This window comes from Engystomops pustulosus, chromosome 2, assembly GCF_040894005.1.
Source record: "Engystomops pustulosus chromosome 2, aEngPut4.maternal, whole genome shotgun sequence".
Lineage (NCBI taxonomy): Eukaryota > Metazoa > Chordata > Amphibia > Anura > Leptodactylidae > Engystomops > Engystomops pustulosus.
Window position 1 is genome coordinate 244728870 of NC_092412.1, and position 19926 is coordinate 244748795.

The window sequence follows — 19926 nt, forward strand, 5'->3', positions numbered from 1 at the left end:
TAGCAAAAAAAACCTTAAACCCTCCACTTATCTCATATATAGCCAGCTTATTGTGTTTTTCCATGCATTGCTGTAATTTATAAAAAAAAATAATAATTCTACTTAGCAAATACATTGCATTACTTGTACAAGTTAGAAATCTCTGGCTTTATTACACTCACAGGGGGTGTGTATCCTAAGCCGCCGCATTGTTTGCCCAGCCTATGACTTAAACCCCACCCTTTCCTGTGCCATATATATTGGGAGGCTTCTGCATTTTGATATATCTGACTGCTCCCAGGTGATTCTACACCAGGCTCTGCCAACCCAGAAAACTGGCATATAAGCCTTGAGAAATATCTACAATAGTATCAATTTTTAGCCTGTTTATAGGCACACTAATACTACTATGTTTAACTTACATAAATGTGCACAGCACAGTACTACTACTCCTACCCTGTATGTATGGATATTGGATAGTACTACTGCTCCTATACTGTATATATGGACACAGTACTACTACTCTTATCCTGTATATATGAGCACAGTACTACTACTCCTATCCTGTATATATGAGCACAGTACTACTACTCCTATCCTATATATATATAAGCACAGTACTACTACTCCTATCCTATATATATATAAGCACAGTACTACTACTCCTATCCTGTATATATGAGCACAGTACTACTACTCCTATCCTGTATATATGAGCACAGTACTACTACTCCTATCCTGTATATATGAGCACAGCACTACTACTCCTATCCTGTATGTATGGACATTGGATAGTACTACTGCTCCTATCCTGTATATATGAGCACAGTACTACTACTCCTATCCTGTATATATGAGAACAGTACTACTACTCCTATCCTGTATATATGAGAACAGTACTACTACTCCTATCCTGTATATATGAGCACAGTACTACTACTCCTATCCTGTATATATGACCAGTGGATAGCACTACTGCATACATGGGCATGGCATAGCACTACTACTCCTATGTTGGACACTGGTCCATGTGCTGGTTTCCATTAACTGACCACACCACCAGGAACAAGAGTCCTTGTATCATAGTGAAATATACAAGGTGTCACTGCCTGCCAGTGGGACAGCCCAGAACTTTAACAGCCAGTCTGATTCTTGGAAACCTGTGAAAAAGTTGTAGACAGACCTTCCACCGGTTTACTCTGCTTGATCAAAAGACTGTGATGAAGTGCAGCTAGTAGAAGAAAAGTAGTTTGGGAAATTATAACTCTGTCTGGAAAATTGTGAATGTACCTTCAATAAATCTTGTTTAGTGATTTAGAAAAGTACGGTAGGGACACTGTGCACCCCATTGGATGGGTGGATGTGCTGTCGATAAACAGTTTTATTATGCAATTGCGTTTACTCTGTAACAATTGGGTAGGAATTATTTGCTCATCAATGGCCTAGGTTGAAAAGCTTACACAAAAACTTTGTTAGGTTGTTTTTGCTAGGTTGACAAATTGGGCTAAGTTTGTAACCTTGACAAGTCGGTGTCCCACAGTGTGTCAAAAGGGTGTTCCCATTTCAGCAAATAAATGGTGTAGTTTGGTGCAAAATTCTAAAATTTTCCAATATACTTTCTGTATTCATGGCTTTCTAGATCTCTGCTTGCTGCGATTCTATAGGAAGCTCCCAGTGGATAGAAATCTGTGTCCTATCCTTATGCCATGTTTTTTTTTTTGTTTTTGTTTTTTGTGGGGAAGAAAGTTTATTGCGCCTGAGATACTGATACAAGAAGTAGTGTAGTAATATGAGCAGCTTCTTTATTATTCAGTGACTGTATGGGACAAATGTAATAAAACTAACACACTATGTAATCTATAAAAGGTTGGGTAGAGCTTCCCATCCCCCAGTGTCCCGGAATTTACACTCAACAGACATTTGGAAAGCCCTTCCATTCAGCTGGTAATCCTCCATAGGTGTTGGTCATGCAGTACAATGATCCATGTGTAAACATTTAGTAGTGCATGTAAAGCCGCCATGAGTCCGGAGAGGCCCATAGACCTTTAGAGGTGAATTTGCTGACGTGTCTATTTTGTCCAACAGGCAAGTTGTCTGGGAAAGAGAACAGCCATGTTTTTTCTTCTCCATTGTCTGTAGTCAAACCTTTGCTGTGTATGTTATTACTAAAGTTACTCAGCCGCCATGATCAATGAGAATAATTCATCATAGAATTGAATGGAAAACTAAATCTAAATTCTTTGCTTTTGCACGTGGTTATCTTTTTTTTTGTTGTATTAGGTTTATATAAAGAAAATATTCTTAATTTTTTTTTTTAATTCTATTTGCAGGTGCTCCACAGGGAGGACCTCCCCCGGGACCCCAAGCAGGTGCTACACAAGGCTCAACCCAGGGTCCTTCTGGTCCACCCCAAGGACCTCCCAACTCATCCCAAGGTCCACCTCAAGGTCTTCAGGGCCCTCCACACAGTACTGCTGGTTCATCACAAGGCTCCTCCCAAGGTCCTCCAATTCAATCCCAGTCTCCTAATCCACACCAAGGACCCTCAGCCGGAACACCACCAGGGCCCATAATTGGATTGCAGAGTCCATCAACTGGCCTTCTAGGAGCAAGACCAGGACTAATACCGCTGCAACGCCCACCTGGTGTACCTTCTCCTCACATGCAAAGATTTCCTGGAATGCCACATAGACCAATGCTGCCTCACTTGGCGCACAGAGGTCCTCCTCCTGGGCCAGGTGGTTATGGAATGCCACACGGAATGAGAGGTCCTTACCCACCTCAGGGCCATTTTGGAAGGCCAGGAGGTCGTGGAGGGCCAGAAGAAGGTAGACCTTTTAGGCGTGGATTTCATCCGGACAGAATTGGGTTTAATCCTGACAGAGGTGACAGACATGGGTTTAATGATAGAAATGAAAGAATGAGGTTTAATCCTGAGGCAGATGATGGATTCAATCCTGAAACAGGTGAGGGCCCCGAGTTTAATCAAGAAGAGGATGAAGGTCAGGAATTCAATCCTGAAATGGAAGAGGAGCAAGGATTTAACCCTGAACGACCCGGGTTCAACCCGGATAGGCAGGGTTTCCGACATGACAGACCAGGTTTTCATCCTGAACGACCGGGTTTTAATCCAGACAGACCAGGCTTCCATCCAGATAGAAATAATCGTCCAGGATTTCTTCCTGATAGAGAGAGGTTTGGTAGGAGGCCATTTGGTAACCGTAATGAGGATGACCGAGAACATTTTGGTGGCCGGTTTGATGATCGGGATCATGAACAACCAGTACGTGGTAGAAGACCTTGGGGCAGAGGAAGTCCAGACCGTGATAGACATAGGGACACTGAGGAGAGAAGTAGGTGGTCAGCAGGGCATGAAAGAGAGCCTAGAAGAGTACTACTCGATTTACCCGATGGCCGAAAGCCACCTATAAATGAAAACCATGAGCCCCCGAAGCCTGAGAAAAAAGCTGAAAATCCAGAGAAAGCTGAACCAAAAGAGAAGAAACCAGTCGAGGAGCCAACAAAAGTGTCCCCGTCTCCTGACCCAGCAAAGAAGGAATCTGGATCTACATAGGAAGCTGCACATTAGGACTTAACGAGGGTTTGGGGTGGGGTGAAATCTTGTTGTGTAGAGCTTCAGTTGTATAATATGCTGTAAAATATTTGCTTCTGCTTTATGCCAACCTGTTATAGTTTCTCGAGAATTTGTAAACTAATTGGCTTTCCTTCTAATTCAATGGTTACGAAAAGCTCCATCGTATGTTATTAAAATAATGAAACCTCCTATGTTTTGCTGTAGCTTTTTAAATATCATCTTTAAAAAGTTTACAGATTTTTTTTTTTTTGTTTTAATAGGGGAAGCCCTCAAACATAAGGGGTGTGCGTTTTTAATAAACTCTATTTTCGTAACAAACTTTGTGTGATTCTTAGTTTTGGGTAAAATTTAAAAAAAAATGGGTTGAGAAGTTCAAGTTCTAGAAGAAAATGTGCATAGTCGGCTGACAATGTTTATTTTTTAAGTGTTTTTAACATTGCCTCGTTGGTGACTGCAACCAGTCCCCTGGAGGGATTTGGCAAACGGATAAACACAACCTAAGGCCTTCTCCTTGCAAATTTTTATTTTCTTGTTGGACATATGCTTGTTTCAACGTATGTACTTCTATAATCTCATGCACACATATCAATAGTTTTTTTTACGGCCCAACATGTGAGCTGACTGCCCTAGCCACAGGTTATAGAGCAAGTCTTGTTCATGGACAAACGGCCCGCTCAGGTAGTCTTCTCTACAGCGGACATTAAACGCCAACGATACCGGGATTGCAACCAACAAATCATGGGTCTTGATAAGGATATATGCACAGTACTCTACTGTACAGTAGTCCTATAACCCAGTGGACCCCAACCTTTTTTTTATTTGGGGACAGGCTCAACCCAAATATTTTTCTTTCCAGGGGCCGGAACCCCCAGGAAAAATAGTGTCCCCAGCAAATACCATATATATAACCCATATAGTGTCATTTCCTGCAGCCCTCCATCTAAAATGCCCCCTTAAAAAATAAAAAAAACTATACTTTCCAAATCTATGCGCTCTGCCTGTGCGCACACGCTATGAGGTAATCAGTTGCATTAAACCGTGTTGCCTATGGACATCTGCAGGGATCAGATGAGCGTCTGAGGTAAGTTTTGTGTACTGTTTTGTGACCCTGGACCTGGTGTTCCATTGCCCAGTCTTGGGCCGTGGCCCGGTGGTGGGGACCGCTACTTTAACCCACAACATTTTATAAATCTGTCATTATGTTAGTGGTTATTTTAATAGGAATTTGACGACGTGAAAAATATAAAAAAATTTAGAAATGTTCAATAATTGATATAGACCTTAGGGAAATTTTTCCACCTTTTTAAAAGATTTCTGACCTATCCATTATCATGAAGGGAGGGTAAATCCAACATTCCCACACTGATAAAGTATTTGCAGAAAAGAGTCAGAACTCCAGTCTGTTCTTTGTAGTAGCCAGTGTCAGTGAAAGCTAGGCTGCAATTCAAGGCATCAAGATTAATGGAGCTGTACTTCCCACTCTATTCTGTGGAATCTGCTGATCATGGGCAACCAGAGTGATGACCTATCCTATTTAATGTGCCATCAGTATTTTAAAAGTGGAAAATAACTTTAAGGCGCAATTCCTGCCTAAAAATGGTTTTGGTCCAGTGTGAGAGAGCCAACAATCTATATCATTCTGCTGGCTTCTTCCTAGCTTGAGATCCAGCCTGAGTTTCTCCTGAAGTGGGTGGGTACTTCCTGGTGGTGACATCAGCTAAGGGCACTGAGGCCAGAGCAGCATCCTTCACTTCCCATAATGCTGAGCTCTTATCTCATGCACTAATATTAGTAGTTCAGACTGTTGGGACAAGACCTGAATGAAGTTGCAACACACACACACCTACACACCTTGTTCAAATCTAACAAAATTTGTGTCAAACGTTTGTGCAGCAGAAATTTTCTTTGTGCCGCTATTGTTTTTATGATATTAATAAATGTTTTCAGAGGTTAACCAGCCCCCTACCCACATTACCCAAATCAAACAAAACTGGTGCCAATCAATTCTGCTGTTTGTGCTGCTCAAATTTTTGTTTGCTGCTTTTGTTTTGAAGATATTAACTAAATTGTAAAGTTTATAAGGTCAGCCAGCCCCACATTAACCGAATCAAACAAAAGTGGTGTCAAACGTTTGTGCAGAAAAAAATGTCATTTATGCCGCTATAGCTTTTAATGTATTGATCGTTTTTTCCAGAGTTCATCTGAGTTCATTCCTTCCAAAGTACAAAGTGTTTGCTAGCTCCCTCTGGTGATCAAACCAGAGAAGTGTCACTAGGTTTGTTTTTTTTAGCAGTTCATCCTGAACACCATAACTTATGTAAACACCTAAACATACCTTTAAAAATCATAGCGGCACAAGCAAAAAAAATTTGCTGCACAAATGTTTGACACCACTTTTGTTTCAGTGCAGTGCATCCAGTATGGTCAGTGTTGTGATGGCAGTTACATCATTACTATGGTAAAAGAGCAAGAAAACCTGTTACATCATCACTGGGAGGAGAGAATAAGTGGTAGGAGGAGTTACTGAGAACTAAAGGATCTTGGGACTTGTATTTTCCAGTGGCAGCCATCTTAGTGATAACTCCACCTACTTTAGAGAGGCCCTAAAACTTGTGAATCATAAAATCAAACTATTTAAGCTCCATTTTGTGATTAATGACATTGAGTTTTGTTACATTCATTTATTTATATCATCATGGGTTTTGTATCAGACGTTCATATTCCCGGAATACCCCTTTTAACCCCTTCACGCTCCGTGGCGGATATATCCGCCACGGAGCGCAGTGACTTAGCGCTCAGTGGCGGATATATCCGCCACGGCGCCCATGCCGGCTCGGCTCTGGATCAGAGCTGAACGATCGCGGGTGCTTAACCCGTTAAATGCCGCGGTCAGCGCGACCGCGGCATCTAACATGCATCTGGGGGGTCTTTCCCCCACGATCGGCCCCCCCGAACCGTTTTCGGGGGGCGCCGATCGTTGCTATAGCAACTCTGGGGTCCGATCTGGACCCCAGAGTTACTTGCAAGAATTGCCAGTAAGATGGCGTCTGTGACGTCATCTTACTGGCACAGTGCCAGCCTATGCAAGTGTATCAGTATTGCAGAATATTATCATGAAGAAGCAATCAGAAGATTCCTTGTTCATGTCCCATGGTATAAAAGTGAAAAAGTAAAAAAAAAAAAGTTATTCAATAAAAAAATAAAGTCATAAATCACTAAAAATGCCCCAAACTCCCAAAACATATAAAGAGACATATAACTCAAAAAAAGTCTAAATCATAACACAAACCCCACATATATAGTATCACCGCGTCCGTAACAACCCGTAGAATAAAAGTAAATCATTATTGAACCCCCACGATAAACGCCGTAAAAAAAAACTGTTATAAACCCTCAAAAAATTATGATTTTTACCTTTTCAATCCCACAAAAAATGCTATAAAATGCGATCAAAAAACCATATGTACTCAGACATGATATTGGTGCAAAGTACAACATGTCCCGCAAAAAAACAAGCCATCAACCAGCTCCGTAGCCAAAAAAAGTAACAATGTTATGCCACTTGGAAGACGGCAATACATAAATGATAGATTTTTCCCCACATTAGGGTTTTGTTTGACAAATTTAGTAAAACGTAAGAAAATATATTCATGTCTGGTATCCCTGTAATCGTATCGACCCATAGAATAAAGATAACAGGATTATTAGGATATACGGTGAACACCAAAAAAAAAAAAAGTAAAAAATCCAGTACAGAATTGATGCTTTTCTACTCCTGCCCTCAAAAAAAGTTCCTAAATTTTCAACAATAGGTGATACCAACCCCAAAATGGTAACAATGGAAAAAGCATCTCATCCCGCAAAAAAAATGCCGTCACATGGCCCCAATAACGAAAAAGCAAAAATTTTATAGCCTTCAAAAGGGGCCAATGAGGAAACTAAAATCCTGGCAGCTGCAGCGCCCTCCTTCCCTTCTGCACCTCGCTGTGCGCCCATAAAACAAGTAACGGCCACATGTGGGGGGTCTTTGTACTCAAGAGAAATTGCAGAACAAATTGTATGGTGGGTTTTCTCTTTTTATATTTTGGAAATGTGTAAATTTTAGGGCTAAATGAACGTATAAGGGAACAATATGACCATTCTAAATTTCACCCCCATTTTGATTCAATTACTATGAAGATCTCAAGGGGTTAACAATCTTCGTAAAAGCTGTTTCTGATAGCTTGAGGGGTGCAGATTTGAAAATGGGTTGGTTATATAGGGGGTTTTGATGCTAAATATGTAAAATTTCATTCAAAACTGTATTTATCCCCAAAATAGTCAATTCTGAAAATCCGGAAAAGCGATATTCTATTTGTAAGCCGCGTGACATCAAAATAAATTATCCAGACATTTCAGAAATTATGAAAATGTAAAGTAGACAAATGGGAAATGTTATTCTGCAACTTATTTAGGTGGTAAATTTATCTGCCTGAAAACGCAATGATTTAGAATTTCGAAAATGGCAAATTTTTCAAAAAATTTATCATATTTTCTTTTTTTTTGTAAATAAACGCAAAACTTATCTGCCAAAATTTACCACTAAAATGAAGTACAACATGTGGGGAAAAAACAATCTCAGAATCGCTTTGATAAGTAACAGTGTTCAAAAGTTATAACCATATAAAGCGAAGCAAGTCCGAATCCAAAAAATCGGGCTGAGCCTTAAGCTACAAAATGGCTGCGTCCTTAAGGGGTTAAGATCTTCAAAACAAAAGCAGCACAAACGTGGCAGAATTGATTGGCACCAGTTTTGTTTGATTTAGGTAATGTGGGGGGGGGGGGGCTGGTTAACCTCTGACGACTGCTGGAAACTTTTTTTTTGTATTAATATCTAATACAGCCTTATGACTACTATACACACTACCTGCTAAGATGGATGTGTCACCACGCTTTTGGTAAACGCTTTGCGTATACATTGACAAATAGTGACAGACAGGCATAGTTGTTGCCTCAGTCTGGCCACTGTCCTCCAAAAAAAAAAAAAAAAAGTATGAAAAAATGTAGCAAGCTATGTCTTTCCATCCTGCAGCCTCTGTTTAGCAGAAGCAACGGACAGCTATGGGGGAGCAGCCCCGGTGATGTTAGTCCAATCGCAGGCTGCTGCCAATGTACACTCCTCCCCACACATTCAGGGGGGAGTCCCAGGGTGATGTATCCCACTATAAAGGCATACAGCGGGATGTCGGAATCTACCGAACGTGTCCTTATAACGTATGACAAAACGAGGCGTGAACCCAGCCTCAGGCTGTTCAGTAGATGTCCTCTTCCCAGGACAGTGGGTGATGGGTGCATACAGAGGAAACACACGCGCAAAGTAGCCTCCATCCTTAGTGCTGTGCTTACCTTACTCCCTTTTCTGACCCGACTATAGCCTTGTCAAAGCCTAGAGAGGTGGGTGGTGCGCAGGGAAGGCTTATAGATGATATTAGATTCTTTATTAAATGGAGCAGCTGCAGAAGGAGGTGGACTGTGTGTGAGACAAACTGTAAACTGAATAGCACCGACATGACAGAGCTGCTTCCTGTGGCTATAGACCGAAACCAGCAGAGGACATGGCCCCACCGTTAGCAGCCGTAGCCTGCCTCTCCTGTTTCACTCTATGGATTGTTCTTAGCAACCGTTATGCAGGGCTGAAGAAAGAGGGGCTGAGGCTGGATGAAGGCACCGCAATAGCAGCCAAATAGCTGCAATACGGTGATAAATGTATATTGGAAAAATGTTAGTTTTCATCTATTGCAGCAATAGGAAGCATTACATAATCTTTACAGCCATGCTTTAAATGTGTTTTCAGGTTGACCTAAAGGAGTAATAGAATTTGTTGGTTTCTTGCATTACAAAATTCACCTTCCACCTTGTTTCTTGAATTACCACACCTATAGAACATGATAGTTTAATAGCTTAAAACCAGTTAATATCCATTGTTCAGTAATGTAATATGTGTAATATGAGAAGACCCTTTTGCCAGTTATTTTAATGGCATCAAATAATCTCAACTAAATACAGCCATAAAAATAAGATGGACTTTTGCATCAAATAATACACCGTATGACGCATAGCTGATCCAAGGGACCTGATGCCATATTCTGCAGATTAAAGGGGTTGTCCTGTTTGTGAGAAGGCTCCTATTTATGTATATCAAGGCCCTCACTAGTAACCACAGGCAGTGTTTTAAATCCCTAACAAATTCTCTATATACTGAAGTATTGCAGTATATCGCAGGAATGATCAGACAATGATATTAGCGTCAGAAAAGGGGCAAAATAATTTTTTTTTTTTTTTTTTTGGCACAAGAAGTTTTAATTCTATTAGGTGTTCAATGTGTTATTTGGGGTGCACAGTGCAAGACGTAAAAACTGTCACAAAAATATGGCAAAAATGTGTTTTTTTCTACAATTCCATCACATTTGGACTTTTTTCTCCAGCTTCTCAGTGCACGGCCTGGAATAGAAAATGCTGTCACTAGGAAGTACAAATTGTTACACTGAAAACAAGCCCTCACACAGCTCTGTAAACACAAAAATAAAGTTATGGATTTTTAAAGACGGGGAGTGAAAAATGGGGAAAAAAAAAGGAAAATGGCCTGGTTTTAATGGGGTTAATAACCAAATCAGTTTCATTTTTTTTTTTTTACTCCTAGTCTTTAAACAATTTTTTTTCTGTCTGCACAACTATATGAGGGCTTGTTTTCTGTATAACAAATTGTCTTTTCTAGTGATGGAATTTTATGTAGCGGGAAGCAAGTCCAAAGCTTTGTGACTGTAGGAAAACACATTTATGCCATTTTCTTGTGTACACCATGTGCTTCAAATGGCAACTCCCATGTATTCTTTGGGTTGGTACCATTATGGGGATAGCAAGTTTGTATAGGTTCTCTTAATATATTTAAAAAATTAAAACCTTTGGTGCAAAAAAAAGTTCACTTTGCCCTATTGTGACAACTTTTTCATTTTCTTGTCAGACGAACCGATTTTTTTAATTTTTTTAACTGCTACCATTTTGTTCACATAAAATTTGGAATGTAACAACAAAAAGTTGTGATAGGGACATTAGGCTGTTATTTTTCTTTATGGGGCTAATCGCTGGGAATAACTGTTTAACGTGTATGATTGTTTTATCTTCATTCTAGGGAAATGGCGTGATTTTAATGTTTTTTTTATTTAGACATTAATACAACAAATCAAAAATATAAAATTCTCATATAACATTATTTTCCCTCATATTTCTTATATCAATCTCCTTATAAAATTAATACCCCATCCCTTGTCCGAAAAAGAAAGAAAAAGTTCATCTCCTCTCCCCTCAATTACAACTTCTGAAACCAAGTATGACCTCAGTGACCTCCCATGTTCACTTTCTCAATGTATTCTTTCAAATCTTTTAACTCTACTCACCAATTTAAGCCATTCTACACATCCCGGCGTATCGCTACTACCCCATTTCATAGCAATTCCAAGCCTTGCCAAAAATATTATTTCTAATAGCAGCTTCTTACATACTTCCGCATCATTCAACCTAATCAGACCCAGAATGGCCACCAATATTCCTGTCCAGAACCACTGCCAAAAGCTTCAATGAAAAAAAAGTCTCCCAATATTCTTTAATTCTATCACATCCCCAGATGACGTGTATGAAGTCTGCATCTTCAATGAAGCATCTATTACACCTCGAATCTCCCCTGAGCTTCATTCTATTTAGCAATACTGGAGTACAGGCAGTCCCTGGGTTACATACAAGATAGGGTCTGTAGGTTTGTTCTTAAGTTGAATTTGTATGCAAGTCAGAACTGTATATTTTATCATTGTAATCCCAGCCGGAACTTTTTTTGGTCTCTGACAATTGGATTTTAAAAATGTTGGTTTGTCATAAGAACCAGGATTAACACTAAAGCTTCAGTACAGACACCTGTGATAACTGTTATAGCTGATTATTGTAGCCTAGGACTAAAGTACAACAAATTACCAATATCCAGGGGTCCGTTTGTAACTAGGGATCGTATGCAAGTCGAGTGTTCTTAAGTAGGGGACCGTCTGTATAATACAGCTGGTTAATAATATTAAAATTAAACCATTCTATGATTCCAAGATATTGATGAAACTAATTCCCTTGCAACATTTTTTCCATTTCTCCAGGTTCCAATCTTCCACCACTTCTCCCCATTTCGCTGGAAAACTCCTTTTGATTCCAAGCCTCGATCAAATATTTAAAAATTCTTTAAATTATATATGTATATTTTTTTTTTAAGGGTGCCCCAAAACCTGCTAAATTCTATTCACTTGTCCGTTTCCTCATTTAGCCTATTTTTATGTTTAAAAAAAAAAAAAAATGTAAACACCCCTGACTCTGGAATCCTATATATCCTTACCTTAAATTCAATTACAATACCAAAATCCCCTATTCACCCAATATTCATTATCAGGAATAGACCGGAAATCTACAAAATTATTAAACTAAAATTGTTGTACAAGAAAAAAAATTCCCATTAATCTCAAATTCTGTCTCGGTGATTACCAATAGACAGTATAAAATAGGAAAGTTTTTTTTAGACCAAAAATATAATAGTGTTTCTAATGTCTCTCAGGAGTGCTATGTAGTATAGAGCAATCAGTACCTCTCCATCGTCAAACTCATATCGGGTATATGAGTTTGAAGATGGTGAGGTACCGTTTCTACTGATCGAGTTACTCAAGAGTGTAGCTATTGGTAACATGCGATAAATCCCTTTAATCAACTCCCCACTTTCTAATAACTCACCCAGTGTCCCTATCCCCTACATTAAGTTTCAGCAACCTACTAAAGGCACCACAGTTCCTCCAGGACACAAAAAAAAAATGCTGCCAGAGAAGCAATAAAATACCCAAACATCCAAGGAATATTTAAGTCCCCTTTTTCCCAGCAGACAGTACAACAGTGTCAATTTTACTCAGGCATTTTTCCCCCAGCATGTGTTTTTAATAGTTTACTTCAACACCTAAGGTCCCTAAGGGGACCTAAAAAATTAGTTCATTGTTTATGAACTAGAAAGTTCCTAGTTCAGGCTTCCTGGTGCAGGTGGTATGTGGAACCTTAGACCCCCAAAAGGACCATAGTACATAGTCCACACAGGTTCACTTGTATGAAGGCTGCATGTACACCATCATGCACACAGCCCTGTGCAGTCAGACCTGGAAACATAGTGCATGTGCTATTTTATGTGCAACATATCCAGGCCCATTGTTATACACAGATTTACCCACTAAAGTGATTGCAGCTGTGAACCTTCCACATTGTGTGTGCATGTAGATTACATATCGATTGTTTTTATTCAGAAATAGAATCCAATTTTTTTTTTTAACTTTCTTTATAAGATGTCAAGGAACATGAACAGTTACCATATTTTTGTTTATATAAAACTGAAGTGTTACAGCTGCTGACAGAACAGGATAATGAAGTGACAGAAGTATAACACAGATGAACAGAGACTTGTTTCCTGGATATTCTGCGGGTGCATCGAACAATTCCAAGTGGCTTTGATCCCCATTTATTTACTGACAGATTCCGATGACTCCACAAGCCAGACGACCACCGGCATTGCCCGTCACCAGACTCTCATTGTCACCACCTTTTCCCAAGTCGTCACACTTCTCGTGGACCTAAAGAAGAAGAAGGGCAGGGTGTTACATCTAGGGTATGGAAAATAATCATTTCTGCCCACCATGCAGTTCACTTTCAGCATATACCACCATCTTACCCCTTTCAGTGTTTAGTTCTGAGCCCAGTGTGTACTGACTACCTACTCTGACATCTACTTACACAAAGGAGACCCTGCTACCCACCAACTGCTCAAGTAAAATGAGAAGCAGAAGCGTAGAGGACAATACACAACACTACTGAGCAGTGTTGCTCCAAATACAGCCACTGAGTTGGCTGCAGATTCTAGAGTCACCGTCTCTTATAGCCACTTCCATCTCTCCAAACATCTGAGTATTAAAAGTAACTTGATCTGTCAATAATCACTAATCATGAAGAACTGTCTACCAAGAACTGAAGACGAAACATGGCAGCGCACAGATACCTACCACCACTGTGCGTCCAATGATGTTGTGCGGTCCTTGCAGTGCAATGAGCTTATCTTTCAACTCAAATTCAGCCACTGAACCTTTGGATTCAATATTTCCAAGATCTCCAACATGCCTGCGGAAAACAATTTGTTAAAAGCCAGAATAGTATATACTCGAGTATAAGCCGAAACCCCATTAACTCGAGTATAAGCCAAGGGTGGGAAATGCATTCGTCACTGCCCCCTGTAGTATACAGCCAGCACAGGAAAAAAACCCTTATATACTCACCCTCTGGTGGGCCCAATGTCAGCGTGGCTCTTTCTTCTGTAATAGCCTGCAGGGCACAGCCATGCTGTTACAGAAGAAAGAAGAGAGGCCGCCGGAAGTCGAGTATACAAGTTTAATATTTTTATTGACTTGTATATAAGCTAAGGTGAGGGTTTTTAGCACATTTGTGCTGAAAAACACTACTTATACACAAGTATATATGGTAGTAATCTCAATATTGAAAATATTTGCTGCTATACAAGTCAATCTATACATAAAACTATTCATGGGCTCTGCAGATAAGAGGAAAGTCCACAAATCTCTATACAGTGTAAGAGTAACAAAAGGTCTCATTTAAAGGAAACCTACCAGTGCCCAGGCAGGCTAGTACACGCCCCAATAGCCTCTGTAGGCAATTTACATTTTACTAAAATAAAGTTTAAAGTGAACCCATCAGGCAAAATAACCCCATAAACTAAATATATTTTCCTAAACTGCCATTAGAGAGCATTGCCTCTATCCCTTCATTGTCCCTCTACATGCCTGTAAACTTAAGCAATGAGGTCCTAAAGCTGTATGCAAATGACCTGTGAAATGTCCAATGAGTCATTAGCTTATTCATGAGTGGGAGGCACAGCCACACCCCCAGTGCATGACTGACAGCCTGTATAATGATGCAAGGTGTAATGGCTCCTCCATGTCCTCCTGGTGCTGGCGCCACCTGCAGCCTGTGTGTATGAGATACTCCTATACACGACTGACAGCCTGTATAATGATGTGAGGTATAATGGTGTAATGGCTCCATGTGCACCCTGCAGCCTCTGTGTATAGGAGAGATACACATGGCTGCCTGGAGCTGCTGTATAGCAGAACATGTTAGGTACTTGTGTAGCTGATGTCCGTCTCACGTGTGTATAGGAGGAGAGCATGTCAGCAGATAAAGCACAATCAATACTTTACTATACATTATACACAGACCTGAGCAGGGGAAGAAAGGGGAGGGGGAACATCACTGCCTCTGACCATGTGACCAGCCTCATTTACATAAGAAATTATGATTTTATAATAATTAATGTATGCATTGACTAGATAAAGGCTGGGATGGAATCCGAGGTTCCCGGATTATTAAATTACAGATTAGGGCAGAGGCAGGAGAGCAGAATCTACCATCAGATCTACTTCTGATAGTAGAAACCTCATGGCACGTTTCCAATAAAGCACAGGCCTGCAATAGGCTTAGAACAGAATATACAACTGTGGGTTATGCAACTCCCTCAATATACTTTTTCTTTACCAGAGTCCTTTGTTCTTTCTAACACTAGACAACAGAACAGAATCAATATAGTTACCGTTCCTCATCTCCTGGACCACCATGATTCTTTTTAAGTGGGTTGAAGTGTGGACCGGCACTTATACATCCTGCAGAGAAAGCATATACTCTATTTTAGACGGTCACACTTTACCAGGCGGTTATCCCGTGTAAGGGTGGTGGCACATGTGCTGTTTAGGCAGCGTTTGCAAATGCAGACTAAGCCGCACCCACCGTGGCAGCCCGATCGCATCGGCGTTTCTATTGAAACGCCTGGGATCGGAAACTAGCCACTACATTAATGCAAAACACCGGCGGCTCCCAATTGCAGGTGTTACCACGCACGGGCTCAGATACAGTGCTGTGGTCAATTGCAGACACTGCCGTTGAATGTAGTTTTCACATGATAGAGGAACTGAAGAGTCGGAAGAACCCCCTCACAAACCTAACAGATTTACATTGAAGGAATTAAAAGAATGGTACCAGCATATAAAAAATTTAAATCTTCAATTACATGTTGAAAACTTCCACAAAGTGTAGCTAATATACTACAGGCATTAAAAGCTGTACCACAAATACTGCTGTTTACCACCTACTTCATCCTTGTCAAGGCACTGAAACCCCCAGTGACCATAAAGTGATGCAACATCACTTCATAAAAGCTAGAAAGCCCTAAAACATGCACCAAGACAACTCATGGCAAGAAACGGCAATCTGAGTGGTCTATTTGACTTACCATTAGTGTTATCTCCATAGGCATGGATATGGAAGCCGTGGAGGCCGTCTGTCAGGCCTTTAATGTTGCCCTTCACAATCACTTCATCACCAACCTGCAAGCACAAGTCATCTTCTATAAGATGGGAGCCAATGGTAGAAGTAGGAGAGGGCCTCAGTACCAAATTTTATTCTGACCCAACACATTCATAGTGCCAAGGAAATTTAAGAATTTCAGAACTGTTATTCAACCATAGTGATTAAATCAAGTACTTTCAGATTTGTGTTCTCTAACCTCAGGCTGGCGGCACACATGGCATTTTGAACCCGTTTTTGGGGGTTCAAATGCATGCGTTTAACTGCTTAAAAACGGCCCAAAAACGACACGTGTGCCGCTGGCCTCAGAACCCAATTAAGCCCACATTCAAACCTTGGTAAGGATACATGAGGAGGACTAGCCACATACCCCTATGATGTAATTAATTGTAGGCTTATACAGTGGGATACATAATCCTGCAAGTCTGCCCACACAAAAGCAGGAGGAATTGTGGACATCGGCAGCAGTCTGATTGGCTGTCGCCAATGTTCAGGGTGTTTGCGCAGTGATGTCACTTCTTATTTTGACATTACTGAGGACCTCCAGGTGCACTCTTCATCCATCCCCCATTGCCTATAATAGCCGCCACTGAGCATATAGGTCATTCACACGGGAGTACCTTGCAGAGTTTTCCCACATAGTATATGACATACTATAGAGACAAAAGTGATCCCTACCCCATCTGAAGTCTCACTATATACTTCCCATACACGGTGGGAGATTTCCTGGCAATTAAATATAAACTAGGTGCCAATGTTACCTCAATTTAAAGAGCATAACTACAAAACTTTCCAAACTTTAAAGCAACATACAACAATTCCAAACTGCTGAGTCATAGGCAAAGAAAGCAATCGTGACCCTGTGTTACCCTTGTTTCACCTGTGTGAACAGAGCTTCTTGCTACATCAGTTCCAGAGTTTGAAAGCTGTACCATATAGACAGTTATCATGGGACTATATAAAACCAGCAGAGCAGGGGGGGGGGGGGATCTAAATTATAGCAACAGTATTTCAGATTTTAAAACAATAAGTCTTCAGGGAAGCCTTAAAAATAAAATCTTACACTTAGTCCAGGGCTCCTGTTCACCTGCGGTGCCACCCACTACATTAGTTTCAATGTGTAGTAGGGGCACATCAGTAGTCGGGACAGAAGCGGTTTAAAGTTTCATCAACCAACGTCCCTATCAGTCCTAACACCCACCCCCAAAAATATTATAACACTGGTTTATAAGCAGGGTGAACCCCAAAGCAAACAATGTTTAGCATGTTACACTATACATCAAGCAGTATATTGCTTTGAAAGTGAACAAACCAGCATAATACAAGATTATAATAAAACCAGAATAACCAGTCACTGGCTGCAGAGGATGGGATCACATGCAGATCAGTCTTTGGGTTCATGCCCATATCCTCCAACTTTCACCGTTGCACATTTTCTTTGCCTTTGACCTCATTTTGTCAGTCTAAAAGTCCAAAGAGCAGCATGCGGGAGGCGACACTAAAGAGCTTAGAGGCCTGTTCGGGGTGCAATCCTCTCACTGTAATGAGATAAAAGGATTCTCACCGTCGGCTGGGGGTGCAGGGGGTCGAGGCCATCACTGCTGTCTCTCGTTTTGTGATGGCTTCTAGACAGCAGAGATTGGGGGTATAATATATATCTATACATCTCTCAAATCTATCAGAAGCAACAGGTTATATGGACACCTAGTAAACTTCAGCCGTTGCACATAGACTTGCACATAATTTCATGGTGTGCTTACAGCACAACTGTATCAACTGTAGGGCATGCCTATAGGCCCATCATGTGATAAACCATGAGACCAGCCAAGAATCACAAGGGGCAACCCATTTAAAGAGACTAAATAGCGTAGTGCTAAAATACATACGGCCCATCATGCAAATGAACACAGCTACTGGTGCTGCCAATTTAATATCAACTCCTGTAAAAAGTAAGCAAAGACAATCACGTTTAATGGTAGTCATGTCCACACCCCTGTTACATCAAGGAGCTGATAAAAGCTGGGAAGTAGGAAAAGTGTGTGTAGAAAGTAGACTCCCTTTAAAATGGACCTTACTGCAGAGCTCTTAAAGTACCTTTAACCAGGCTCTTTACACACACACATATATATTAGCGTTTTATGCAACTCCAAAAAGACCACTTCTTTCCAGTGAGCACAGCTCAGTTTAGACAAGTAAATGTGTGTACGAGTCCTCAATCTGACCACTGGAATCAGTGCTTCATAATGTTTGAAATAGGGAATCCCTTCTTTCCCTGCAGTAGTTGATACTGATGCTCTGCAGGGAAGCAGGGACTCCACCCATCATATATCAGTGTGCACAGAATCCCGTCTGTGGTACTGCAGTTATCTAGAGTATTTTAACCCTTTTGTAACCTACAAGAGTTGCAGCGGTCCATATCCATGCCATGTTACGGGCACAAATGCCAGTCTCATTGTTTATTTCTCTGTGTATCAAGGGAGGATCCTCCGACTGCAGGTGAAGGTGCTGGATATTAAGCAAGGATCAGGGAGGCGGGAGAGGAGGTTATTAGGAGACTAATAAGCAGTAACACTACACTGTTCAAGATACAGGAGAACTACAACCCCCAGCATTGGTGGAATACTCACAAAGTAGCTTCACATTCACATGTAGTGAACTACTGGTGCATGAGAAGCAGCAGCACATAACAAGAGCATGCTGGGACTTGTAGTTCAACAACAACTCCAGGAATACGACTTCATAACAGCCCTAAGACAGGTTACATAACCCGCAACAGGGCGCCCTCACCACTGGGCCTGCGTGACAGCTCCAAGCCAAAGCGCCGTGACTCAGCAAGACTGTGTGCACGGAGGCTGAAAAGGGAGGATACCGCGCTACTTGCCTGCTCGAAGCTCACTACGCCCGTCACCTCCCCGCTGCCTTTCAGTACACAGATCGCCTTGGCCATGACCGCAGTGTGTGCGCACTTCACCGCGACTGGCAGAAGCGCAAGACTTATATAGAGCCGGTGACGCGTGCGCGCTCCCCTCCAGCCAATGGGAAGGGCGTTCCTGTTCGCGCCTCTCTTGATCGCTGGCCAATGGAGAGGCGGCGCGCGCTCTGTGACAGAGGTTTCTGTCAGAGAGAACGTAGCGGGTGAGGAGAAGGGACAATGGCACGGGAGAGCGCGGGCTGCCCCTAATATATACATACAGAAGATAGACACTGCGTGTAGTTGTGTGTGATAGGTTACGCACTAGATGTTAGAAATGGTGAGTTGTAAAAGTATTTTTATGGTGAAACTATATGGTGAAACATTTGCTATGCGCTGGTCCTGTGGAACATAACCAGTCCTCAGTGAATCTTTAAATATTAAAAATAACGGTCTGTCTATCACGGTACATAATTCATGCAGAACCCGGGGGTGTATGCCATCTGGCCCAGGTGATTTATCTATCTTAGTGGTTGTGAGGCGGCGCCGTACCTCTTCCTGGGTTAAACTGTTGACATTATAAAAAGAATTAACATTATTCCTCATTGTGTCTTCCACCAGGGGATTTTCCTGGGTAAAGACAGTTGAGAAGGCGACATTCAGTAGATTGGCCCTTTCCTCATTTCCTTCCACCATGACCCCCATGTTATTCCGTTTTTAGTTTCTTATCATTAATATACTCGAAAAATAATTTGGGATTATATTTGCTCTCCCTGGCAATATTTCTCCCAGTCTCTATTTTTGTGGCCTTTATCTGCTTTTTACAGGATTTATTTTTCTCTCTATAATCCTGTAATGCCTCATCGCTACCTTCACATTTTAGCACCTTAAACGCCTTAAAGACTAGTTAGCCACATTGGCTTTTTCTTGTTCCTCTTATGCTTTTTCCCATATGGAAAGGTGTTTCTCACAGGAC

At 41.1% G+C, this 19926-nt stretch overlaps 2 protein-coding genes across 2 annotated transcripts in view; one reads left to right on the forward strand and one right to left on the reverse strand.

Annotated features, from left to right (window-relative positions):
* The window catches only part of SCAF4 (SR-related CTD associated factor 4), a 56819-nt gene extending 52917 nt beyond the window's left edge, over positions 1-3902 (forward strand). The window contains exon 20 of the mRNA XM_072138641.1: positions 2310-3902. Coding sequence (XP_071994742.1) covers positions 2310-3553 — 1244 coding nt within the window. The 3' untranslated portion in view covers positions 3554-3902. The remainder of the gene's footprint in view (positions 1-2309) is intronic.
* A 9078-nt stretch (positions 3903-12980) lies between these two features.
* Positions 12981-19078, reverse strand: SOD1 (superoxide dismutase 1). The gene is made up of 5 exons (XM_072138647.1): positions 18921-19078; positions 15966-16059; positions 15270-15339; positions 13672-13786; positions 12981-13245 (listed from the first exon to the last, which is right to left on the reverse strand). The coding sequence occupies exons 1-5, from the start codon at positions 18984-18986 to the stop codon at positions 13138-13140; spliced, it is 453 nt and encodes a 150-aa protein (XP_071994748.1). The 5' UTR covers positions 18987-19078; the 3' UTR covers positions 12981-13137.
* Between the last annotated feature and the right edge of the window lie 848 nt (positions 19079-19926).

Coding starts and splice junctions, on each gene's coding strand:
- SOD1 (XM_072138647.1), bottom strand. CDS start 18,986: ATGGCCAAGGCGATCTGTGTACTGAAAGGCAGCGGGGAGGTGACGGGC. Junction 15,340..15,965: donor CTATGGAGATAACACTAATG/GTAAGTCAAATA, acceptor CTTTCTCTGCAG/GATGTATAAGTGCCGGTCCA. Junction 13,246..13,671: donor TCATTGGACGCACAGTGGTG/GTAGGTATCTGT, acceptor CTTCTTCTTTAG/GTCCACGAGAAGTGTGACGA.